Consider the following 27,955-nt stretch of genomic DNA (forward strand, 5'->3'; position numbering starts at 1 on the left):
AACCCAAAAGACTCCACTCCAAAACTGCTAGAACTTATACAGGAATTCAGTAAAGTGTCAGGATATAAAATCAATGCACAGAAATCAGTTGCATTTCTCTACACCAACAGCAAGACAGAAGAAAGAGAAATTAAGGAGTCCATCCCATTTACAATTGCACCCAAAACCATAAGATACCTAGGAATAAACCTAACCAAAGAGACACAGAATCTATACTCAGAAAACTATAAAGTACTCATGAAAGAAATTGAGGAAGACACAAAGAAATGGAAAAATGTTCCATGCTCCTGGATTGGAAGAATAAATATTGTGAAAATGTCTATGCTACCTAAAGCAATCTACACATTTAATGCAATTCCTATCAAAGTACCATCCATCTTTTTCAAAGAAATGGAACAAATAATGCTAAAATTTATATGGAACCAGAAAAGACCTCGAATAGCCAAAGGGATAATGAAAAAGAAAGCCAACGTTGGTGGCATCACAATTCCGGACTTCAAGCTCTATTACAAAGCTGTCGTCATCAAGACAGCATGGTACTGGCACAAAAACAGACACATAGATCAATGGAACAGAATAGAGAGCCCAGAAATAGACCCTCAACTCTATGGTTAACTAATCTTCGACAAAGCAGGAAAGAATGTCCAATGGCAAAAAGACAGCCTCTTCAATAAATGGTGCTGGGAAAATTGGACAGCCACATGCAGAAAAATGAAATTGGACCATTTCCTTACACCACACACAAAAATAGACTCAAAATGGATGAAGGACCTCAATGTGCGAAAGGAATCCATCAAAATCCTTGAGGAGAACACAGGCAGCAACCTCTTTGACCTCAACCGCAGCAACATCTTCCTAGGAACAACGCAAAAGGCAAGGGAAGCAAGGGCAAAAATGAACTATTGGGATTTCATCAAGATCAAAAGCTTTTGCACAGCAAAGGAAACAGTTAACAAAATCAAAAGACAACTGACAGAATGGGAGAAGATATTTGCAAATGACATATCAGATAAAGGACTAGTGTCCAGAATCTATAAAGAACTTAGCAAACTCAACACCCAAAGAACAAATAATCCAATCAAGAAATGGGCAGAGGACATGAACAGACATTTCTGCAAAGAAGACATCCAGATGGCCAACAGACACATGAAAAAGTGCTCCATATCACTCGGCATCAGGGAAATACAAATCAAAACCACAATGAGATATCACCTCACACCAGTCAGAATGGCTAAAATAAACAAGTCAGGAAATGACAGATGCTGGCGAGGATGCGGAGAAAGGGGAACCCTCCTACACTGTTGGTGGGAATGCAAGCTGGTGCAGCCACTCTGGAAAACAGCATGGAGGTTCCTCAAAATGTTGAAAATAGAACTGCCCTATGACCCAGCAATTGCACTATTGGGTATTTACCCTAAGGATACAAACGTAGTGATCCAAAGGGGCACATGCACCCGAATGTTTATAGCAGCAATGTCCACAATAGCCAAACTATGGAAAGAACCTAGATGTCCATCAACAGATGAATGGATCAAGAAGATGTGGTATATATACACAATGGAATACTATGCCGCCATCAAAAGAAATGAAATCTTGCCATTTGCGACAACATGGATGGAACTAGAGCGTATCATGCTTAGCGAAATAAGTCAAGCAGAGAAAGACAACTATCATATGATCTCCTTGATATGAGGAAGTGGTGATGCAACATGGGGGCTTAAGTGGGTAGGAGAAGAATAAATGAAACAAGATGGGATTGGGAGGGAGACAAACCATAAGTGACTTTTAATCTCACAAAACAAACTGAGGGTTGCTGGGGGGAGGGCGTTTGGGAGAAGGGGGTGGGATTATGGACATTGGGGAGGGTATGTGCTTTGGTGAGTGCTGTGAAGTGTGTAAACCTGGTGATTCACAGACCTGTACCCCTGGGGATAGAGTATTATGCCTCCATCAGAAAGGATGAATACCCAACTTTTGTAGCAACATGGACGGGACTGGAAGAGATTATGCTGAGTGAAATAAGTCAAGCAGAGAGAGTCAATTATCATATGGTTTCACTTATTTGTGGAGCATAACAAATAGCATGGAGGACATGGGGACTTAGAGTGGAGAAGGGAGTTGGGGGAAATTGGAAGGGGAGGTGAACCATGAGAGACTATGGACTCTGAAAAACAATCTGAGGGTTTTGAAGGGACGGGGGGTGGGAGGTTGGGGTACCAGGTGGTGGGTATTATAGAGGGCACGGACTGCATGGAGCACGGGGTGTGGTGCAAAAATAATGAATACTGTTATGCTGGAAATAAAAAAAAAAAAAAAAAAAAAAGATCTTATACTTTTAATGTCAGATTGGGTCAGTCAAGGAACAGATCTAACCAGTTTTAATCCATTTGAGTATTAACGCCTAAGTACTTCAGGTTTGACTTGTCTATCAAAGAAATGAACACTAAATACTTAAAATCATTACAACATGGCTGGATTATAACATCTAATAAAAAAATTTAAACATTATTTCAGGATACAGATCTTAAAGACAGTAACAGTTTGTACTAACACTTGGAAAAAATTAGCTGAAAGATACAATCATGCCTCACACAATACACCCATTCTCAAAATTAATCATACATGAAGTAACTTGAATGGATCTACAAATGCATATGATCCTGAAATGAAAAGCTCTACAAGTAATACAGAAAGAAAAAACTCTTAGAAGATTCCAACTAAAGGTATAAAAATTCTGGTTTCTTCTAATTGTCCCTTTGTCACTGAGATAACACACATGGCTCCCCATAGTCATGGGTTCAATTTTCTTATAGACTTAAATTCTGACTTAAATTGAGCCAAAGAGAATAGATAAGACCTCCAGAGTATATTGACTTGGCCCACTTCCCATCTTCCACTAGGCTTGCTGCCTAATTGCCATTAGCATCTGATAAAAAGTACTTATTTTCTCAGCTAAAATATAGATTTAAAAGTCAGTAAAGGTGATAAAAAGAAATACATATATGCCATTGCTGTAAAAAGGAAAATACAAAAGGAGCAAAAACTGATGGATCTAGAAAATTATATTAGAAAATATAATTTAACTACAACTTTAATTTTTCCATATAAAATAACATTTGTTTTAAAATATTCATTAAAATATTAATCAAAAGAAAATACAACTTCAAAACACTCCTTAAAGAATATGAAACTAGTCACAAATAGGTTGTAAGACTCTCTTTTAGATGCATACATGATTTTTTTTAGTGAAAATACTCACTAGTAGAGAAGTTGTTAACCAGTAATTTATAGGCTAGGTTTTATTCTTGGACTACAGTGCAAGCTTCAAAATGCTCATTCCAGGTCAATCGATTAAAGAAAAAAACAAAACAAAACAGCAACAACAACAAAGACAAAAAACACCTCAGAAAATTAAACTGTTGAATCATTTAACTATTTTATGGTCAAATCACTTTTTCTCTTAATTCTAATGTACAATTAAAGGGGAAATTCAAACTGAAAACTTTTTTATTTTACTTATCTTCAGTTACTTAAAAAGGAACACATATAAAGCTCAACAGATGCTAGACAAATTCTAAGTGTTTCACATAGTCACAAAATTTTACAATCATCTATTGAACTGGAATGACCTTAGACTTCATTCAATACGGTGGCCAAATTTAATTCTCCTCTGGCTTTCCCCTCTCCCACACCACACAATTTACTTCTTTGTCCAGCTTTAAAACTTTGGAATCTGAATGGCTTTATGAGGGCACAGCCTCCTTCCCCACAGGCAACCATTCCTTACTGTCTCACACCCACAGACTTCATACATTTGCATTAAATGCCTGACCTTAAGACATATGAATTTGTCACCTTTCCCTGATTTAATCTGACCCCTTCAAATTCAGGTCTATGGGAATACTCAGAAGGTTAAATGATTTGTCCAAGTTCTTAAAGTATGTTGGTGGCCATGCTGGGTCTGCTCAGAACTCCTAGCTCTTGGTTTTGTGGTGCCTTTTGGGTCTTTGTATCACCTGTGCCATGTTAAGTTTCCTGCATAGTAAGCCTGAACCAGCATTTGAACATTAATTGTGCTAGCGCTTTACAGAAAAGCATTTCAATTACACACTAGCATCATCCCCTCAAAGTAAGAGTATTCCAGGAAGAACAATAAACCCTCTTTAAACATCTATTAAAACTCTTAACACCTAACTGGAAGTTCACAGACTGTATGTGACCCCATACAGACAGATATTCCAAAAAGTTAACTTGTATAAACTTGAAATAAATAAGTAATGCAAAGCCATGCTGAATCATGGCACAAACTGCATTGTTGTCATTTTTTAGTAAAATCAGTGGGTCAATTTAAACTAGAAGAGAGAGAGAGAGAGAGACTAATTTGATTACTTACAATAACATTTATAGTTGTATAAAAATGATTTGATACTACAAAGGCAAGAAAATTGCACCAATTTGAACAACCACAATGGAATTAAAATATTTAGATAATGATATACGAAGAAAAGGATTCAAGTCCATGAAATAAACAAATGAACAGAAATTGAAATACATAAGAATTTGACACAGAAAAATGCTCATTCCTTTTTTTAAAAATCAAAATTAGCAACTTTTGGCACATAACAGATGCATGCCAAGTCATCTTATTGAAAACTGACTCAAGAGTAAAAGTCTTACAGTCTAATTAAAGTAATTAGGTCTTACTTCAATTGAATGATCCTTGTGCAACCAGACGGTCTTTGTAGGCTACAGGACTCGGACAAGTTGAACCCAGGGCTCTTCATCCAGGTCCCCAACAGTCAAAGCTCATTTCCTGTTCATAAATCAAAAAACAGAGGTGATCAGTTTAAATTGGGAGCTATATTAGATAATTTATCTGTTGGCGCCTGAATTTCATTCTTTAGTCAATGGTTTTTAGAGTTCTTTTTATTGTAAGCAGCCTGAAATCATTTGTTCTTTTTTGCAAGAATGTATAGACATTAAAAACAAAACAAAACAAAATAAAACAAAACAAAACAAAACAAAAAAACAGCATTTAAAGGACAAGTGTACTTTACCAATCACACAAATACTCTTCTCTCTTGCTTTCATTTCTCTGTGTTTACATTTATGCTTTAATTTAGCTAGCCTAAATGGCATATTTTCTTTATGCCATGTACTACCAAACACAATAAACAAATACACAAGAAAACAAATACCTGGACATAAATGGACTTCTTACGTCTTTGGGGAGAAAGGGTTAACCAAAGAAATAAATGTGTAGTAGAAACAGCATAGCTCGGACTGAAAGCCTGGCTCTTCCACTGAACACCTGTGTGACTGTGGGTAATTTCTATAACTCTTTACTAATTTCTTCACTTAAAATTTGGATGAAAATAGGTAATTTGAAGAACTATTGTCAAAGTAGAGACACTGTGTGCAATGTGCCTAGCACACTGCCTAACACATACTAGGTGCTCAATAATGGAAATAAAGTATTTCAGGAGATTGATGGACCTTCCCTATTACTTTATATTTCCTTATGCTAAGATTGGATATTCTATATTTTGTATTTATGGGCTGTGATATTAATTATGCCATAATAATAGAGCTGTTTAACTTTCTTCTCCTATTTTTTAGATTTTGATTTTAGCTTTGCAATATCTGAAAACTACAGTGTTTTTATCCTCCTTTTAAAATTATTCCCCCAAAATAAATTATTTTCTTCAAAGTCAACTTGCAGTATTATTTATTTCTCTTCACTTTCCTAATTTTTTTTCTCCCACATTTCAAAATCATACATCTCCCTTAAGTTTTACATAATAGGAAATCAAGTGTCATAAAGTATTCAACTACCACCATACAGGATAAAATAAAATTTCTGTATTTGTATCTTAAATTCCTTCTGCTTTTAGGGAAAAATGCTTCAGGCAGTTTCTGTAGATTTATCCAATTCTGAAGTCTCATCCAACTCTTTTTTTCTTTTCTCACCAATTTCAGAGCTTTTTGATAATAGTAACCTAACTTGGTCAATACAGAAATGATAAGCTCTTTGGACCCACTTATTATCAAATAAAGCCCTTGTCTCAAGATTAGTGACATTACATCATCAGTACAAATACATATGCACACACGTACAAATGCACACAGATTTTCAGGATATTTCAGAGTATCTCATCTGTAGGAAATAAAAGGGTTATGAAATGAGGAAGACTGAAGATAATTACTCAATTCTCGATTTTTACTTAAAAGTGCCTCAAGTCTACCCAGGGGCAAGGCTGTGCAAGCAATCAATTATTGTCTTAGTACAAATGTAGGCTTCTGCTCTACCATAACATTAAAAATGGAGAAGCCATTTTAAAAATGGTATTGGCATGCTCACAGAGACTTGGGTTTTCAAGCTACAAATTACAGGAAATCTAAGTCACACAGGAATTTGCCCCTCACCTTTCTCTTGGTATCTAACTAGATAAAAATGGCATGCTGTCATCTGCATCCCTACATTTGATTAAAAAATCGAATGTTTAGAATGGTTTAGAATGGTATAGATCCTGAAAAGGCATAGTTCTAACATAATATCTTTGATCATTCCTTGCTTTTTTAAATCACAAATTCAGGATTCTATTTACTAAATGAAATAAAATCGAGTTTCATGTATTGAAATGCATTCATTATTCAGGATGTGATTTTCTCAGGTTCTTAGGGAAACCTGCCTGAATTAGCTCCTTGTGGATCTTTCAAATATCATCTAAAGTCAAAACACTGAAATTAGAAGGAAGCTTAGAGATCATCTCATTCAAACACTCACACCATACCTATCATCAGCTCTACTAAATGTTTTATTTGATAATAGACTTTACCTGGACCTTACATCCAGCATTTTAGGAATAAATTTCCAAAATAAAGAGCTCCGTTTGTCCAAGGAGTTTTTTTTTTCTTTATACAGAGTATCAAATAGCATATACTTTTATCAGAAAGACGAAACAGTACAACTACCTGGAAATTGTCCTTAGTTCTCATCATGGCTTGATAAAAACATAATACACTAATTTGGATTTTAGTAAGCACAATATATAAAAACAAACAAAAATCCAACACACACTATTCTCCATCTTAGCAAAGTTTCTGTGAGATTATCAGTAACAATTGTTTTTTTACATGGTTATCATTTTACTAGCTTATGGAGGATGACTTTTCCTAAAAGCTTCAAGCCACTCTGATCAAGAACAAAAATTCCCAATGTCAATCATAAATTTCATTTTCAGTTTAACACCCATTGAAAGCCCACCATGAGCTAAGACTACCAACTTCAAATACTTTAGATGGCTTTGGGATTCTTTAATATCTTGATCCACCAGAGATACTTGAAGGCAAGGACTATGCATCGGTTAACTATGTCCCCAGGAGCTATCACTGTGCCAGTATAGAGAGTATGCACAATAAATGTTAGTTAAATGGCATCTGTGATTCTTAACATTTCTAAACCTTTCCATATCACAAATCTCCTTGCTGTCCTTTGGGAGAATACAGTGTTCCCTCCATACCTTCTCTCTTTTGGCCTTCCTTTCTGAGACATCTATTTTGTTCTCTTTTGCCTAGTTTCTAATCATTCTCCAAGATTCACCTATATCATGAAATCTATTCCAGCTTAGGCATTTAAATTGTCTCAAGACTATACTATACTAATCTAATCTTTTGAAAAAGAGTAGAAAAATCAGATTTATACTTCCTATATATCCCCCAGAGTTCCCAGCTCAAAGCTGGACATGTAGTTGCTGGCTACTATACAGGATACAGATATCTTGTGAGCTAGGAAAGATACAAGTTACTTGTTGATGAATTAGATCAGGGATTGGCAAACTATAGGCCATGGGCCATGTTTTGTAAATGAAATTGTATTGCAACACATCCACATCCATTGTTTCTTTGTTGTCTATGGCTGCTTTCCTACTATAACAGCAGAATTCAGTTGTTGCAACAGAGACTGTATATCCCACAAGCCTATAATATTTACCATATGCTCCATTACAGAATATGCTTGCCAATCAGCATATTAGTTCAGTGGTTCTCCAGCATGGGCCCAAGAAGAGATCTGGTCCATTCACAGCCTTTAAGCTCTGAAGTTAGACAGTACCCTAGAACCCAATTCTTTAAGTGTGATCCCAAAACTAGAAGTTCCCAACATCACTTGGGAACTTGTCAGAAATGTAAAATCTTAGGCCCTATCAGATTCCAGATTAGAAACTCTGAAGGAGGAGACAGTAATCTCTGTTTTTAACCAGCCCTCCAAATGATTCTAATGTCTGCTCCAATTTGGGAACTACAGATTAGATAAAAAGAGGAGTATTTATTAGCATCTGTCCATAATGACTTGACCTGGTTGTGGCAGACCTAGCTTCTTCAACTGATACTAGTATGTACATAGATTTAAGTAATTAAAGGATATCAATTATATTTTACCTGCCCTGAAATGTGACATCTTGGGTTTACTCTGAAGAACACCAAGGAGCAGCATTACTTTGATATGGGAATTGCTATAGCACTTTCAGTAAATGCTAATACACCCACAAGCTGTATATCCAAAGGAAAGACAATATACCAAGTGTCAAAGTGTAAAATCTATCCAATTTAGATTGAAATATCAAAGCAATATAGCAGATAAGCTCCAATTTTTATAGGACTGCCTGTCAAGACAAACCTTTGCACAATAATTCTCAGCAGGGACACAGGAGAGCAGACTGCAGCTCAGTATGGGCCTCTGTTAATCAAGGATTTGTTATAACATGTATATCCCCCAGCTCTGAGCCTCACATGTGGCCAGATAACACTTTCCATGATAGTGTGTGAGTAGAAAAAGGAAAATCACCACCAATCTTTGTGGAAGGTAGTAACTAGAGAGCATTTCCCCTGAAAAAAAAAAAAACAATATATATTATGTTCTATAATATATACAATTTCCACAAAATCATTGATGTTTAAACTTTACAATAAATCCCCCTTCTTGATTGTTTCTGTCTAGAACACAGACTAGCACTGGCAGCTATGGCTATGATGTGAAAGGGTTATAATACACAAAATATAATGGCAAGGTATTGATAAAAGACGAGCAAGATAAAGTTATTTCTTCTGGTAAGAGCCTTGCCTCAATGTATTATATTTAATGCTGAAAGCTTGGCAGTTGTATCAGGAAACAAACAATAAAATTATTTAGCCTATTGAAGAGTTTCTACATAAAGGTGGAATGAAGCATGTCAATCAATAAGAATACTATTGACTGACAGCTTCTAGAAAATTCACATTTCTTAGTCATAAAAAAAATCATTGTTTCCACATAATCATCATTTCTCTTTTAAAAAGTGGCAATGGACTTCATATGCCTAAACTCTACATAAACGTTTATTCAATAGCCATTTAAGAGTCTTTTTATTTAGATGTGTAACTATGGAAAACAGGAAAAAGCATTCCGATCTGCTGTGTATCAGAAAATTTGGTAATATGGACCTAGACTTCACACCTACAAATTTAGTAAATGGGCACTGTTCAGACTGTTAGGATTCAGATTCAAAGATTTGAAATTCACAAATTTAAATCCAAGATGAATATATAATTTGGTACATTTACACATAACAGCACAAATTAAAAAAAGAAGCATATACAATTATCCCTCCATATAGGAACTACCAGTCTATGCAAAGATAAAAACTTTGCTTCACTCAGAAATAATTCACAGTAGGGAGACATAATATCTATCTAGAAGGACAGTGAGTCACAAATAGTGTGAACCAAGGAGGCAGCAGAGGCTGAGTAGGTTACAGAAAGTAATTAGAAGTAATGCTCTAAAATTTTAAGGAGTGGAAAATTAGGCTAAATGTTAGAAACCTTTCATAGCAAGTCCATTAGCCTCTAGAATCAACCTCCAGCTGAAGCTTCAATTGAGTCATTTAAAATTAGACAAGAGCCTGTCTTTGCCAAAATACCATAGGGAATTATTCATAGGGAATGACTACTAAACGAACTTTTTTTTTTTCTTTTGCTCCTCTTTTACATTCACACACATTAAAAAATAGTGAGATGAAAATGTTCTGAAGATTATTCTTACTACTATTTTATGATGTTAAATTCATATTGTTTTTGTTTTTCAAAAGGAGGAAGAATATGGGATAAAAAATAATTAAAACATAAAAACTCCTCTTGATTAGTTCAAAGTATTAAATTCAAGGAAAAGACATATTGAAAGACAGCATGTTCATTCATAAAATCTGCATAGTTAAAAGCATATTTAATTATCAGCCATGTCCTAGTATAATGCATAACAGCACTGATAATCAATACTAAATGAATGAATAAATGAACACATTCTCCATTCTGGAGACTGTCTCTTCTAGGATTTATGGCCTTGAGATATAGGCTTATTATAGTTATTAATTACTGAGAACCAAAGAAGACTGCCTGGGCTCAAAGCCTGGTTTTGCTACTTACTAGCTGGTTTATCCTTGAATAAGTAACTTAGTCTCATTATGCCTCAGTTCCCTCATCTGAAAAATGAAGAGAAATTATAACTGTAGAAGTCAGTTCCTATGGTTTTTGTAAATACTAATGAGTTAACAGCAGTAAAACACACAGTCTATTAGAGAGTAATCACTCAGTAACTACAAGATATTACTATTAACCATTACTACTGTGTATACTGACCAATGTAGATTTTAGGAGATTAGTCTAGAAAATATCTGAAAAAAACAGAGTGACAAGCTATAGGTTCTTGGTACGGGATATATTTACCAAAATACTACTAAAAATCAGTCCGTTCCTTCTTAAGCTTAATTATGGAAAATAAGTGATTATTCTCACCCAAGTTAAAAGAAGCCTGACCTTTCCCTCCCAGACCACACACCTATTCACACGTAGTTACTCAGCTTTAGGCTCTGTGTTGTATGTCGATTTCTTGATCGCAGTAAGGCAGCCCATCAGGCCACTTAGGTTTTCTGGATTTCACACCTACAATGATACCACCCCTGCCAGATATTCATAAATATAAACTACCTGATGCTTCAAGAATAATTGCTACTTGGTCAATTAACTCAAAAAAATAAGAAATGTAAGTTATAAATCAATCTTTCCAAATTTCAGTTCCAGCTAAACCATGAGCTCTATGACCTTGTCATTTAAACTTTAGGCCTATTTTCTCATCTGTGAAATGGGAAAATCATATTAATTATACCATCTCATAGGGTTATATTATGCACTTTATAAGTGCATAGGAAAAGACTAGCTATTGCTATTTTCAATAGGTTTGAGATATAATTTATATAACACAACCATTGTGTATAATTTATTTTTTTAGTAAATTTATAAAATAATGCAACCATCATTATAATTTATTTATCCCAAAAAGGTTCTCAATGCCCATTTATAGTCAACTATCACTCCCAATCCTAGCCCTAGGAAACCAACGATTGGTCAGTTTTGAACACGTAATATTATAATTAAATAATATGTGACCTTTGTCACATATTTGGCTTATTTTACTTAGTATATTTTTGAGATTTATCACATCATAGTATGTATCACTACTACATTCCCTTTACTGGATCTTAAGATCTTAGATCTTATGGGATAAGATCTAAATATTATTTTCTTTCCAGACTGGTCTCTAAGATCATGTTTGATTTCAGAACAGTCTTTCACTATTATCTAAGTAGGTGCTTTGAGGGCTTCATCTGTTCTCCTGTCAATTAAGATTAAGATCAGACTAGTGAGAATAAACTGAACACATTTCCAGACTATCAATGTATCTCATGATGTACATTCTTTATTGCATTCCTTCCAACTATCATCATTTCAAATCCATGAAAGGCCTGTCACAAGTCATTATTACTTTGATGTTTTCCATGGTTCCTTGGGACAATTTATATACCCCCCAAAATATTAATAATATTAATGAAAGTCAATAGTATGTACAGAGGAGAAGAGCAGAGAGCCTAGGATCTGAAAAACCACCAAAAGGGGATGATTGCCTATGCTGAGTGTGTAGAGAGAGAAAAAAGGTTAATGATGGGGTTTTAATGAACAACTTTTAAAAGGAGGTTAAGAGGAGAATCCATGTAAAAGAAGTGGGAAGAATGTAACAGGGTTACAAGTGCAAAGGAATGAAGAAATTCAACAATGTGAAAAGGTTCAGGCAACACAAAGGTCAAGTAACATAAGCACTTAGAGCATGCCCATTGGCTCCGAGGCCTGAGGATGCTGGAGTTCATCTGAGGCAGGCAAGGCAAATTAGTGAAGCCACTGGACATAAAGCAATGAAGAGTTGCAAAGACTGTGGTAAAGTTGGAAGTAGCAATAGCTACTGAGCTCCAGCAGATTGTTGCCATGTGGGACAGTAAGTTTAAGGATGGCCACTCTTCTTCTTCAAAGAAGCCCAAAATAAATTTGGGGAAGGTCTCAACTTTTAAATGTTACAAATTATTTTTTAATTTAAATTCAATTAACATATAATGTACTATATGTACTAATGTATTGGTTTCTTGAGGTCAGTGATTCATCAGTCTTATGTAATACCCAGGGCTTATGCCATCATGTGCCCTCCTTAATGTCCATCACCCAGTTACCCCATCCCATTACCCCTCTTTCCCTCCAGCAATCCAGCAAATAGTTTGTTTTCTATGATTTAGAGTTTTTTTATGGTTTGTCACAATTTTATTTTTAAACACACTGTATAAAAATTATACCCTCTGAACAAGTTGGATTTATTCCAGATACTCAAGACTGGTTTCAACATTCAAAAATCAATTAATGCAATTCACTACATCAATAGTCTACTAGAGGGGGGAAAATTTTATATATATATATGCAGGAAAAATACTTAACAAAATCCAACACCTACTCATGATGAAGCTCTCAGCAAACTAGGCACAGAAAGAAACTTTTTCAACTTGATAAAGAACATCTAAAAATCCTATAGATCATATTTAATGGTGAGGAACTGGATGCTTCCCCTCTATGATCAAGAACAAGTGAAGGATGTCCCCTCTCATTAATTCTTTTCAATATCACACTGGAAGTCATAGCTAATGTAATAAGACAGGAAAAGGAAATAACATATATACAGATTAGAAAGGAAGACATAAAGCTGTCTTTGTTCACAGATGATATGGTTACTTTATGTAGAAAATCTGAAATAATCAATTAAAAATTCCTGGAAGAATTATAGGAAAGAGAATAAAAAAGACAACTGTTTTCCAATATACCAGCAATGAACAAGTGGAATTTGAGTCTAAAAAAAATAACATTTATATTAGTACCACAAAAAGTACCTAGGGGTAAGTCTACAAAAATACATATAAGATCTATATAAGGAAAACTATAATATTCTGATCTACAAAATCAAAGAATTCCATAGAAAGCTATTCCGTCTTCACAGATAGGAAGACTTAATACTGTCCATATGTCAGTTCTTTCCAACTTGACCTAAAGATGTAGTGCAATCCTAATCAAAATCCCAGCAAGTTTGTTTGTGGCTATTAATGGATTTTAAAGTTGATAAAAAGAAGCAAAATGTTGCAAATCGCCAAATGTTGCAAATGTTGCAAGTAGCCATAGTTGGATAGCATCATGATGCTATCCAACTTCAAGGCTTAAAATAAGACTGTAACAATCAAGACAGCATGGTATTGGTGAAAAAAACCAAACAGATCAAAGGAACAAATGGAACCACAAAAATATAGTCAACTTATCTTTGACAAAGAGAGACAATTCATTCAAGACATGATAGTCTTTTAAGCATATAGTATTGGAACACCTAGATATTCACAACCAAAAAACAAAACAAAACAGAAGAAAAACCAACTAGATACAGAAATTACAAGCTTCATAAAAATTAACAAAATAGTTCATAGGCCTAAATATAGAATGTAAAACAATAAAACTAGAATTTAACATAAAAGAAAATCTGGAGGAACTTGGGTCTGGCAGTGACTTTCTAGGATACAATACTAAGGGCATGATCCATGAAAAAGGAAATGGTAAGTTGGACTTCACTAAAATAAAAAATCTTCTATGTGAAAGCCACTGTCAATAGAATTGGAAGATAGCTATGAAGAGAAAATGTGCAAAAAGACTGTTACCCAAAATATACAAAGAAACCCAATAAGAAGAAAATGAACAATCCAAGTGAAAAATTGGGCAAAAGATTTGGACATCTCACCATAGAAGATATATAGGTGGAAATAAGCATATGCAAAGATGTGCATAATACATCTTTAGAGAATTGCAAATGAAAACAATGCAATACCATTACATAATTGTTAAAATGGCTAAAATCAAACCACTGACAACACTGATAAGAATATGGAGCAATTGGGGCTCCTGGGTGGCTCAGTGTTTTAAGCCTCTGTCTTCGGCTCGGGTCATGATCTCAGGGTCTTGGGATCGAGCCCCGCATTGGGCTCTCTGCTCAATGGAAGCCTGGTTCCCCCTTTCTCTCTGCCTGCCTCTCTGCCTACTTCTGATTTCTGTCAAATAAATAAATAAAGTCTTAAAAAAATACTTAAAAAAAAAAGGAATATGGAGCAACAGGAATGTTCATTTATTGCCAGTGGATATGCAATAAAGCACTTTGAAAGACAGTTTGCAATAGCTCACAAAGCTCAACACACTCTCACCATATGATTCCACAATTGTGCTCTTTGGTCTTTACCCAAAAGAGGTAAAAACTTATGTCCACACAAAAACCTGAACATGGATATTCATAGCTTTATTCATAAACGCCCAAACTTGGAAGTAACCAAGATGTATCTGACCAGATAAATGAATGGTGATATATCTAGACAAAAACATAGGAATAAACTTTAAATACATATTACCAAGTGAAAGAAGTCAATCTGAAGGCTACATATTGTATGATTCCAACTATATATTATTCTGGAAAATGCAAAATGATGGAGACAGTAAAAAGATCAGTGATTGCCAGGGGCTTGGGGGAAGTAAGGATGAATAGGTAGAACACAGGATTTTTGAGCAGTGAAACTATTCTGTACAATACTATAATGGTGGAAACAAAATATTATACTTTAGCCAAAACCCACAGAGATCAAAAATGGACTTTGGTAGAAACTGATGAGTCATTTTTGGTTCTTCAGTTGTTATAAATGTACCATTCTGGGGTGTGACGTTAGTGGTGGGAAGGTCATACATCCATGAGGAAAGGGTACATGGGAACTCCACTTTCTGCTCAATTTTGCTGTGACCCTGAAATGACATACTATTAATAATAAAGTCTATTCATTTTTTTAAAAAAAACTGAATAAAATTAAATCAAGCACACAGATAGGGTGAGCTAAATAAAACGTCGCTATGCTGGATTCCAATTTGTTTAAAGGCAATGGCAGCACATACATGCCAAGACTTGGGATATAATTAGTAATAAGTGTAAAACCTATTGACTCAGAAATAGTCAAGAAAAAGGGTGATTATTGTATCTCGTATTTCTAGGTCTGAAAGACAAGCCTAAGTACTGACAAGAGAGTATTTCCATCTCCTTAATAAAAACAAATTTTTTTACAAAGCAGAATTAGGCTTCCACCACTTTATATACAACTGATTAGAAGATAACAAATATTCAAAAATTTCTATAATCAAAATATGAGAAATAGGGGAAATGCCCTTCTCACCCAACCCATCATGCAAACATATTTAGATAAAAATTAAATACAACTCTGGAATAAGGGCACAGCAATATTCAAATAAAATTAACATACAAGTTTCAGGACAGTATAGCCTTTATTTACTGATTTATTCCTAGAATCTAACACAGTGCCTGGTGCAGAAAATAAATAATAATAAATATTTGGTTAATAAATAAATGAATTACATATTCACTTTAGAAAAAAATCATTCTGCCTTCATTGTACATCAGAGAGGGGCCAGCATGAAAATAAGAGCAATTTATTAGCAGCCTATTGCAACTGTTCAGCCATGAAATAACAAAGGTGTGGAAAAAAACAATAGCATTGGAAATGAGCAGATGCAGCCAGGAAAAGTATAAACCACAGCATGCTAACAGCAGTGAGGATGAGTTACTGAAAGCAGCAAATACTGAAGGGCTGAAAGAAAAGAATGTCCCAGAAAAGATACTGAGAAGGGATACTGGTGATGTATGAAAGAAATCAGAAGACAGCAGTGTGACAGAAACTCAGAAGGGATAGATTTCAGAGACAGGAAAAATAGTATCAAGTGTGCAAAGAGACTAAGTACCATGAGCAGGGCTGGAATTAGGGGTGAATAAAGCAGTAACCTTGGGCAAAACAACTTAAGGGACATCAATCAGTAATCAAGATAAAAATATAAAAAATGCATTATTTTTAAAAATAAAAAATTAATGCAAAAGAATCCATGGTAAACAAAAGTTCAAAATTTTAAATGAAGATGAGGTGGTGGTTTTGTGTTTTATTACCCTCCATTATTGTGCATCATGACAGCCTGCAGTTCCTGGACCTGCAAAGCTTTTGCTTTCCCACGGAGTCGGTTTCGGGGTTGATAATGGTGTGCCAATAAATTGGACAGCAAGGGGCTTTATTTATAATCATATTTTTTGATTTTAGAGCTTTACTACCTTTTTTTGCTTGGTTCAAAATATGGGAGGATATCTTAATAAGCATATACAGGGCACGCCTTTTTCCTTTTACCACAGTTTCCGACATGGGTTGGCACAGCACTGACTGAGACTTGGAACGTTTCCTTTGGGTTTAGCAATTAGAAAGCCATTGGTGACTTAGTGGGAGTAGTTTCAATGTGGTGGTGAAGGGAGGGGCCAAATTGCAGTTGATTAAACAGAGAGTAGGCTGAGGGCAAAGGGCCAGTAAAGATGTTTGAGAATAGTGGGTAGATAATCCATGAGGCAATACAACTTCCAGACTGTTCTTTCGTTCAGAGGGATCCACCCAAATCTGTCTGTAGGGAAACAAATATAGTTTTTTTTTAAAAAAAAAAAGCAAGCTAGCAAGCAAGCAAACACCGGTCATCCCTACTGTGCTGCTTTAGAAACAATCATTTTCACTGAGGCATTACACATATTACTTAGGCCTCAGGCTCTGTGCCCACTGGCCAAAATCACCATGGTTTCATCAGAGCATTTCTGAAATATTTCTGACAATGTGTGTGTTGACATAATTTTCTCATAAACAAACCACATCACAGGAATTAACTCCACAAAGAATAGTTCTCTTGAAATCTGGATGATTACCACCAAAAAAAAAAAAAAAAGGCAATTTTGCACTAATATTTAGATTTAGCTTGAAACATGTAGTAAATCCCTACTTGTTAACCTTTTATATTCAGATACCTCACAGGAAAAATTCCAAATTGGTTTATAAATGTTACCTTGGGTACAGGATGATCCTTGAAATTTAATCATGTCTTTACCTCTAGAATTTTCTAGTATTAATATGCAAATACAGGTATAGTTATGATGACCCACTGAAAAACTCTCAAAAATAATGAAGGTGAAGACGTACTAAGTATATAAAAGAGGAATGTTTCTAATTAAAACAGAATTAAACACTTTAAGCAGAAAACCATGTTTTTGGTTATTTTTAGTACTAATCTCAGAAGGCTAACTCTTGATGAATTCAGTTATAGTTTCACGAAGCCAAAGGCTTCATTCCCAAGACACATTTTTACTGGTAATTAAATGAGAAAATGTGGAAACAACACTTTGGTAGAAAGTGGGAAGTACACCCGGAAGAGTGCTTACAAGGTGCATGTCTAAAAAGATGAAATCAACACGTGTTCCTTAGAAATAAAAACATGTTACAAGTTAGCAAATGACTTTCTCTTCAAATATTAAAGAGTAGCACTTCTTGGTGTATTCTAAAAATACTTCCATGAATCAACTCTGCCTTTGGTGAGAGGTCAGATTCCTGGTCCCAATGAATGAGAATCTGAATGGGTGCGCCCCAGAATCTTCATTTTTAACTTCCTCAAGGGGTTCTCAGGAGTGGCAAATTTTAAGCACTAAAGATGATATTATATACTCTATTATGAACAGTACATGTACTATCATTTTTATAGGATGGATTTAATTGTGAAAATGTAGTGAAGAATAGGTCTACCATTCCATAAAAAAAAATCACATAAATTTTGTGCAAATTACTTTTAACAAAGTTGGTACACTAGATCCATAAGGATGGCAGGTAAAATATCATCAATACGTATTTGTTGAATGTTCATAATAAATGAAATAAATAAATCTAATATATAAAAGATGTTCCCTGTCACTAGGGAGCTTGTGATAAATATTTTTTTTCTTAATCTCTAATCCTTCAGAACTCAAATATTTTCTAATCTCTCACTTGCCTATTTCTAAAATAACAATATTCTCCTAAAAAAATGTAAAATACATGTAAATATGAACTTGGGATTACCATGTCAATATTTGCTTACTAAAATATGCCAAAGGGTTTACAGAGTTTTTAGAATTGTCTCAGAACTACCCAATTGCTTATCAGTCTATTTCAAGTTATAAAAGCACATAAAAACATACAGCATCTTTAGAAATATAGTCCTCTATGACCACACTATGAGAAAGACAACCTTGCTGTGAAGCTGTGAGAGGTGGATTTCCAAAAGGTTAATTCTTAATTAATAGCTCTTAATTACAACCTTACATCTCACTTCTTTTATTTGAGCAAGACTTTCATATTTTAGTTTAATATGTGATTTGTCATACTCCTTCACAATCAATATTAACATCAAAAACACAGCCAGTTTCAGGGAAGCAAAAGGTCATGGGGAAAGAAATTGTCATGAAGAATAGTCTTCTTCAAATAGAATTTCCACTTTTTTTTAAAGATTTTATTTATTTATTTGACAGAGAGAGATCACAAGTAGGCAGAGAGGCAGGCAGAGAGAGAGAGAAAGAGGAGGAAGTAGGCTCCCTTATGCGGGGCTCGATCCCAGGACCCTGAGATCATGACCTGGGCTGAAGGCAGAGCCTTAACCCACTGAGCCACCCAGGCACCCCAGAATTTCCATTGTTTTCTCTGGCTCTCATATAGAACGTATTTCCCATCTTCTTCTCCATGAAAATAGTATTAAATATATGTGTATGTTGGCTAAAGAAAAAATGTTCATTAGGAAGACCTTTCAATAAGGCACTGACTTCACACAGACACATCAAAGTTGCTGAGGTAAAAAAAGATTATCTATCTAATAACTAGTCACTTAGTCTGACTGTAGCATCATCTACAATCAGACAACCCAGGCCAAGGACCCTTCCACTTAAGTTACTGAATATTCATTGCTTTTGATTTTAAAAGCAATTATATGCTTTTTAAAATTAAAGCCCAAAGTAACCATCTTAACTAAGTTTAGTTCCATTATATTTATATGTGCCAACTTATTCTATTAATAACATTTGTTAGACTACACACTCTTAGGAAAGATCCTTGCCAAAAAAATTTGCATTTCCCTATTTTCTTATTAATAACTTCTTAAGTAAGCAAAATCTGTTAGGGTAAAAGTCTGAGAAAATGTTTGAAAAATTAGGGTACCTTGGAAAGAAGGGGAATGGAAAAGATAGAGTGGGTATTAGCAATATACTGGACCCCTCAGGAAATGTGAAGGATTCCTCAAACCACACCACACCACAGTACCTCCAAAGAGAAAGAGGACAAATGTTTGAGATAAGGACCATGGCTTTCCTGGGACTATCACAGATTCAGAGTTTTTGACTTTCTGGAGAATGTGAGTTGAATGAGGTTTGGAGCAGATGTTGTTACAAGTAAAAATAGGAGGGAGCAGTGGATAACAATAGGTGGAGAAAAGTGTAGGGAGGCAATCCACACAGGCCTATTATGCTCCGACTCTTTTTGCTGAGTCTGTGGCCTTGGCTGTTCTTTGACTGAAGACACTTCTCAGAATTGTTTATGAACCTGAAATTCTGAGAAGTGAGTTAATATCACAGGAATGCATCAGGTAGTTCTGCAATTCACCTGGTCTCCCTCTGGTCAAAGTCTTGCTGACAGATGGCTAGAAAAGTGGTGGGTCTCATGTTCAGGTTCCCTCAGGGGTGGCATACCCACAGCATACCCACGACTCAGGCAGGCTCCAGCAGGCACTCGACATGTACCTACGGTATTTTGAGCTTGGACAACCAGCAAAATTGCTTTAACTTCTGCTTCTCCTGTGAGTAACTCCAGGAGTCTTCTGTCTTCTGTCAGCATCCATGAGACTATGGCAGCCTCATTTGTTAGCTTCTGCAGCTGTTTTAGTGGGGAGTTCTGTGGCTTCTAGCTCCCCTCCATACTGTTAAACTTATTTTATCCAGATAAAAGGTTATTTTAGTAAGGGAAGAGAAAATACGAGCATGAAGCCATGCCTTTCTTTTAGGTCAGATCCCCTTCAAAATTATAAAATTCGGGGTCTCTTGTCACGGAGCTCCTTCTTCACTGCCTCAAAAATTTTTACCTCATTGGCCATAAACACTGAATTTTCAAGAAGGGGACTTGTTCATTAATATAGACTTTCTTCTCTCACATCTGTTTATTTGATGAAGATGAACATTTAGAATAATGCTTAATGTAGAAATACTCAGTGTTATATTCAAAATGCTCTAGTTAAAAAAAATACATACTTTTATCACCTCTTACACATTCTATCACAGAATATTCCACAAATCTCTTACAAACCACACTAACTATGCTTTAAATTACAACTCAGATTAAAGTTACAGCCTGTTGGGGTCCCTGGGTGGCTCAGTGGGGTAAAGCCTCTGCTTTCGGCTCAGGTCATGATCCTAGGGTCCTGGGATCGAGTCCCGCATCGGCCTCTCTGCTCAGCAGGGAGCCTGCTTTCCTTCCTCTCTCTGTCTGCCTCTCTGCCTACTTGTGATCTCTGTCAAATAAATTAAAAAAAAAAAATTAAAGTTACAGCCTGATTTATATAAATGTTTTTCGGATTTCTAATTATTAGAATATTTTAATATGGGGTACACATTCTTTACAAAAAACCAGAAACTGAAAAAATACGTTATTCAAAAATAATATACTCCTCTATTTCTCCCTCTCTTACTTGCTCTTTCTCATTCTAGTTAAATATTTAATAATCATTTAAATTCAACAACAGTCTGCTTAAGTTAAAAATATTGAAATAAGTCATGTAAAAAATCGTTTTAAAGTCAAGCACCGGAAACACACATTTTGTGCACTTCATTTCATTTTATAGTCTCTAAGAACTATTACAATTTTTAATAAACTTGTATCTGGGATTTGAAGCCAAATACTTACACTCAAAAGGCAAGAATTTATTAACCAAAAGACACCCTAAGTGGTACTAAAATGTATTCCCCAGTGATAAGTTTTAAATGAGTTGTAAAAACTGCATTTTACTAATCTAGTCACAATTAAAGAACAACAGCTGTACCATCTGTATTCCCAATGCCCACTTCTGTAATGATGATGATTTTTTTCATTTATGACATTGCAGATAAACAAACATCTCATGGTTGAGTTCCAAAATTTTAGTTCCATCACTGTAATTGCAAAATGTTTTATTTTGTTTCAATCTTTAAAATATATGATGTTATGAAAGTTTAAATTAGCAATGTTCTAGGCTAACAAAATAGTTTGATCTATATCCCTATTTATATCTTTATTTCTATTGAGGTATAAGTATATATATCCATATATACAATCTACTTACATCCATATATAGATCTACTTACATCTACATATATAGCTGTCATAATATAGATGTATATAACGATCTTGGATAATTTATCATTATACAAAATAAATTAGTTCTAACTTTTACTGCTAAGAAATGTTTTATTAATAGCCACATCAGTATCTTCCTTTCAGAATCTCAAAAATATACTAAAAACCATGTTTTCAAAAAAGAAAATACCTTTTCTTTAAAAACAAACAAACAAACAAAAACTATCCACAAGGGTGCCAGGGTGGCTCAGTTGGTTAAGCAACTGCCCTCAGTTCAGGTCATGATCCTCGAGTCCCAGGATGGAGTCCGCATCTGCTTCTCCCTCTCACCCTCCCCCCTCTCTGATGCTCTCTTTCTCTCATTCTCTCAAATAAACAAATAAAACCATTAAAAAAAAAAAAACTAACCATAAATGACATTGCATGTCAAATGTTACTTTAATACAAGCTTACATCAAAACGAATCCTCTGGAATCTTTTGTTTAAAGTAAAATTAAAGCTGTATTGTCTGTCATAAAGCAAATTATTTCTGGATATTTTTAATAAGATTACTTTAAAATAGATTCAGCTTTCCTGAGAGAATGTATTAGCACATCACTCCATTGTCTAAATGTAATATTGTTTCAAACATCTCAAATTCAGGAGGATATTGTTGCTTCTATCTCACCTTATCTCTCAGGTATATTTAGGATTAAAATTAAAAGTGAAAAATAATCAAAGATTTAACAAGCAGTCAAGACATGTAATGATGACAGCTCTGAGCTATATGAAGAAGAAAACTGGTGTTATAACTTGTAGTGAAGTTTTTATTAGTCACCTCACCTCCTTGATTTTGAAGCCCTTCATTTATATGATATAGGAAACATAAGAAGTCATGAATTGTAGCTCATAGACATTAAAGTTACATGCCTCTTTTGATATCAAGAAAATCAACCACTTTTAAAATCACATTGGCAGTCAACTTACATCTTAAAGAAAATTGCATAGGACCATTTGTAAAGAAAATATACACATTCTGACCTCTGTAATTCTCACATAAGTGTATAAAGAGGTTGGAGATTTTCAAGAGAAAATTAATCCATGCCACCTCCTATTAATATTATTTAGTGTTGCTGGTAGGAGAAAGAGTACAGATTTTAATTTCTAAAATAATCTGAGTATTCTTAAATACAAGTTTTAACATTTTTACTGAGCTGTTTCTTAATGAATTGTATTCTGTTACATGAAATGGAAGTTGCTTATTATAAACTACCTTTCTCCATGACTCAAGTCATCTTACATGGAACACTATATAGTGATGATTTTACAGTGATAAATACAGACATCTCCCAGGCATACAGGGTCAGAATGACTTCAACTAGAAGAAAAAAAAATTTTAAGAAAAAGGAAAGGGGAAGTTGGGGAGAAAGAGAGGGACTTTTTTTTTTTTTTTCCTTTAGTTCTTCCCTTCTATCACTTCTTGCTCTCTGGCTTTGTAATATGGGAGTTGAAAATGACTGACTTCATACCTCTATAATCAGCTGACTTATTTAAATCATCTAGCCTAATGAATACCACTTATTTTATTCTCATATTTAAGCTGACTGCAGGATTCTGCAAGTCTTGTGGCTAAAAGAGAACTGCTATTCCATGGGATTTGGTAAGAGACAGGTCTGGATTTAGACAGGGATCTAATCTGAATTCTAAAATTCACCATTCTGGGAACTTTAAATTATTTAACCTCCCTGAACCTCTGTTTCTTTATCTTGTTCAGTGGGGATTATATCCATCTCCCAAGGCAAAAAATTCAAAAAATTGGACACTCAAGGACAAGTCCTTTTCCTCTTTTTGGAAGGTAGTTTCTCATCCTAGTTCTGCTGTTAAATACTGTTACCATCATTTCACCTCTGATTCTCAGCTTCTGTGTCGTAAAATAATGAAGGTATAGGCTCTTTGGCTCTAATTTCTAGGACTTCATTTAAATTTCACAAAGCAGGGCTTTAACTTCTAATTACAGTTATTAAATAACCTCAAAGAAATTAATGGCAGAATAGTCTCAAATCAGAGTTGATATAAATCAACATTTTTAATGATATAGATTATGAAAATTATTGTGAACATGTAAGCAATATATGATTTCAAATTCAGATAGGCAATGTGAAAGATAAACCCCCAAAATAGAGTGCTTCATTGCACAATTCTTCAGTGACATATCCTATAGCTAAAGAAGGAGAGTTCTTGTTTAAAAAAAAAAAATTACAAAAACAAAAACAAACCAACTGCATTGTACATGTATCTATAGACCCCGGAGGAAAAAATAATGCTCTATAAGTTTTAAATTCCTAAAGAAATGCTTTAAAGCATCATTGTCCTGGCACCTGGGGGCTCTGAGGGCTGCCTTTGGGTCAGGTCCAAATCCCAGGGTCTTGGGATTGAGCTCCGCCTCCAGCTCCCTGCTCCATGGGGAGCCTCCTTCTCCTTCTGCAGCAGCCCATACCTTACTTCTGTTTCTGCTCACTCTCTCTAATAAATAAATTATTTAAAAATAAGTAAATAAAGCATCATTATCTTACTACACATTTGCACTCCATAAGGAAATCATGAGCACTTGAAACCAGTTGCAAGGGGCAGTTACTAATGATACATGAAATATAAATCCTGAACTTGTAATTACTACACAGAATATATTTTAGAATTGTGGAGAGAAAAAAGTTTCAGGCACCTTTTATCATGAGCCCCTGAAAAGGACACATTTGGCCCACTAAACCGAAAGACTAAATGGTTGATCTTTTTCCAGGCTTCTTCTAATTAAGAAAGGTTTTCTTACAAATGGAAGGTATTTTTAAATTTGTATATTGTTAGATGTGTACAAGAAGACTGGCATGTCATTTCTCCTTCCTCCTATCTTGCAGTCCACAGCATTATTTTCACACTTCAACAGACGAACCAAAAGTCTCTGGTGCATCAAAACCAATATCAACCTTCCTGAATTAATTACTTCCTTCAATCTCAGCTTTATAATGAGTCTCTCTGGGAATTGGTACAATTAAAAAAAAAAAAAATTGAGTCACCAGCAAGACGAGGGAAGATGCTGCTCTAAGGCCTGTTCTCTTTCCTCCTCTTTCTCCCATTAAACACTTCAGATTAGTATTCAGGAAGTAAAATCTCACTTCTAAAGATGAGCTCTATTTTAAACAGTCTTGGTTTTCAGACCATTGAGGAAGAAAAGTCATTTTCAACTCCCATATTACAAAACCAAATGTACCATGGTCTTCTCTGTTTTTATACAAAACAAAATCTTTGAAAAAAATTCTAAATTCTCACACTCATTTTATTTGTATATTAGGGAATATGAATGTTTCAAATACATATAGAGCTTATCAGCATTTCTTTAACAGTTCAGAGATGGATCAAGAGCTAGGTTTTCAGTGACATTTTTATTCTGTCTTGATAATTCATATTAACACAGTTATTCTTATCAGTCAGCCCTCAAGATCTTATACATATTTTTAAATGTTACAAAATCATTTAGATAGCTACAGATAGATATATAGATATATAAATTTCCAGGCTATATTCACAGAGATTCTTATTAGGTGACTTTTGCCAGTAATTTATTTTTCTTTTTAAATGAACATTGGGCTGACATTTTTTTTTTTTTAAATCCAAGGTGGAGAATCACTGTTTTAACAGAGTCCCATTATTATGATACAATAAAAAAAGTATGCATCTGTTATGCTTTTTTTTTTTTTTTAAAGATTTTATTTATTTATTTGTCAGAGAGAGAGCGTGAGCAAGAGCAAGCACAGGCAGACAGAGTGGAAAACAGAGTCAGAGGGAGAAGCAGGCTCCCTGCGGAGCAAGGAGCCCGATGTGGGACTCGATCCCAGGACGCTGGGATCATGACCTGAGCCGAAGGCAGCTGCTTAACCAACTGAGCCACCCAGGCGTCCCGCATCTGTTATGCTTTAATTGCTATATACTTTATTATACCTGTCTAGTAATGTAACACACAAGTGCAGAACACTCCCTTTTGCTGATATAAACTGCTAATTTAGACCAGTCTTGCTAGATCATCGTATTTGAAACTCTGTCCCTCATTACTTAAAGGATGTGAGATTAGCCACCTTTGAGGGGTGGGGAGGAAACAAATACAATGAACAATAGATGTGATCATAATCTGCTTTAGATATCTGCTCAGTCACTCATCATCTGGGTTAATTGGCTAATCTTGTTGGCTAAATAGGTAACTCTTTCTAGCTCACCTTTCTATAGATCATCTTCCTAAACCTGTGCTTTCCATCAGAGATGACCTTTTCAAATAGAAGATCTCTCTCTGGGCAGAGCCCGATGTGGGGCTCGTTCCCAGGACCCGGAGATCATGATCTGAGCCAAAGGCAGAGGCTTAACCCACTGAGCCACACAGGCACCTCAAGCTAGTTATTTAGGAAAATCTCAGCTCTTCCTAGAATGGAAAGAGAGGAAAAATATTTTCAATAGGAACTCATAGGCAGGACAATGCCACGTGGTAAGTCTTATCCATAACACCACTCCCCCCAACCCCAGGCCCTTCGTGAGTAAAGTAACATGTTTTATTATCTGCTTTATTTTAATTCTTTCTTACACAGGCACTAAGAAGAACTGAGGAGGAGCCAAACAATACCATGCAAGAATTCTTTCTATAACCACTAGCTTAATCCCAAGTTATACACAGTATTTCTTAAAACTAGACTTTTGCTGATTATTGGGTATAAATGATAGACAGATTTAATATGTTCTACTGTCAGCCACACCAAGAGTAGAAAACCTATTCCCTAATGAAATTGGAGAATGCCTAGCCATACTTAAACCTCAAGCCTCTTAAGTTCAGAGAAGGATAAGGTAAGAAAATATGTGATAATACCACCTTTTCTTAAAGAATCCTTGGCTAGTTCTATCAATAGATAAATAGCACTGATAACTTGAGTATGAGGACATTCAAAGCATATTTAATGATCAAATATGGACAATAACCCAACATTGCTCCAGTACGACTCCTGAAGTTTAAGATAAATTGGTTACAAAATGCCTGCCTAGGAATCCAGAAGCACTGGTTCGCCACAAGTATTTATTAAGTTTAATTCAGTAAACACAGAAGAACACTTCTAAAATTGATTTGGATTTGGAATATGTTTATTTTAAATCATTCTTCCAAGACAGTAATTAGATAGAAGTCAATAGACTAATAAGAGACATTTTCAGCTTTTGACCTTAAAAAGTTATCACCAATATGAAGGCAAATGCTTACCTTTCTCTTCTCTATGGATTGCTGCTGGGTTGGGGGTAGGAATGAAAATACTGCTAGGGGCCATAATAGAATTCATTTGAAAAAATTATCTTAATATATAAGAAGGTGGACAAGATACACTAAACACTTGTTTATCCCATTACAAGTTATTAAAAAATTCATCAAGAGACCATTCTGACCTATCCAGATTTTTAAAGTAGTTTTAAGGTTATATTGACAATCAATAACTCATATAGTCTAGATAATAATGAATTTATATCTGACGTCAAGGATTAAAAAAAGTCAATCAGATTTATGAAAAAAAATTCTTTATCTGGAAAAATTCTACATATTGTGATAGACTGCTATACCATTCTCATACAGAAAAATGCCTCGAGAAGTGAAGACTTATGATTTACCAAGAAAGAAATATATAGTCTCTATAGAATATCTAGTAAGATAAATGGTCCATAATTTGGGGAGAATAAAGATTTGTCATTGAAAATGGAATGGATGACAGTCAGATTTTAATGAGAAAGTAGAGTATTTTGGAAGTTTATACTTAGTGGGCAAAAAAACTGGGAAACACCAAAGCCAAGTACTAGAAATATCCTTGAATTTTACCCAAAAGTAGAAAAACAGTATTCCATTTAATAAGAACTAACATATGGGAAGTATAGTTCTACTATTGTTATGGACTTAGCTGAAAAATCAGGCTCCTCTCATAAGAAATACTTTTACCTACTTAGATGAGTGAAGGAATGAGAAATTTGTAGAACATTTAATATACTCTCACTCAAGTGACTTTTCTGAAATCTGCCTACCAATGTTGCTTCAGCAACAGAGTCCCAGGTTTCCCACTGATTGGACTAATTTTAATCATAGCTTAGGGATTGTATGGCTGACATATATGAGGAGGTTATTTCTCTATTCCTGGAGTAAACTGGAGATATAGGTTTGAAATTGGAGCTGCTACAGCCCATTTTCCCCTAGGAAGAAAACATGAGGACAGAGCAATGCG

At 34.9% G+C, this 27,955-nt stretch overlaps 1 protein-coding gene across 2 annotated transcripts in view; it reads right to left on the bottom strand.

Moving 5' to 3' along the window:
- Nucleotides 1-27,955, bottom strand: part of NAALADL2 (N-acetylated alpha-linked acidic dipeptidase like 2) — a 1,358,868-nt gene that overhangs the window by 1,033,413 nt on the left and 297,500 nt on the right. The window contains exons 7-8 of one of the 2 annotated variants that reach the window (XM_032340827.1): nucleotides 8,678-8,886; nucleotides 4,705-4,813 (exon numbers count right to left, since the gene is read on the bottom strand). In XM_032340827.1, coding sequence (XP_032196718.1) covers nucleotides 4,705-4,784 — 80 coding nt within the window. In that variant the 5' untranslated portion in view covers nucleotides 4,785-4,813; nucleotides 8,678-8,886. Of the gene's footprint in view, nucleotides 1-4,704; nucleotides 4,814-8,677; nucleotides 8,887-27,955 lie in introns of those variants that run through there. The other variant, XM_032340857.1, reaches the window with a different exon arrangement.

This window comes from Mustela erminea, chromosome 1 (assembly GCF_009829155.1).
Source record: "Mustela erminea isolate mMusErm1 chromosome 1, mMusErm1.Pri, whole genome shotgun sequence".
Lineage (NCBI taxonomy): Eukaryota > Metazoa > Chordata > Mammalia > Carnivora > Mustelidae > Mustela > Mustela erminea.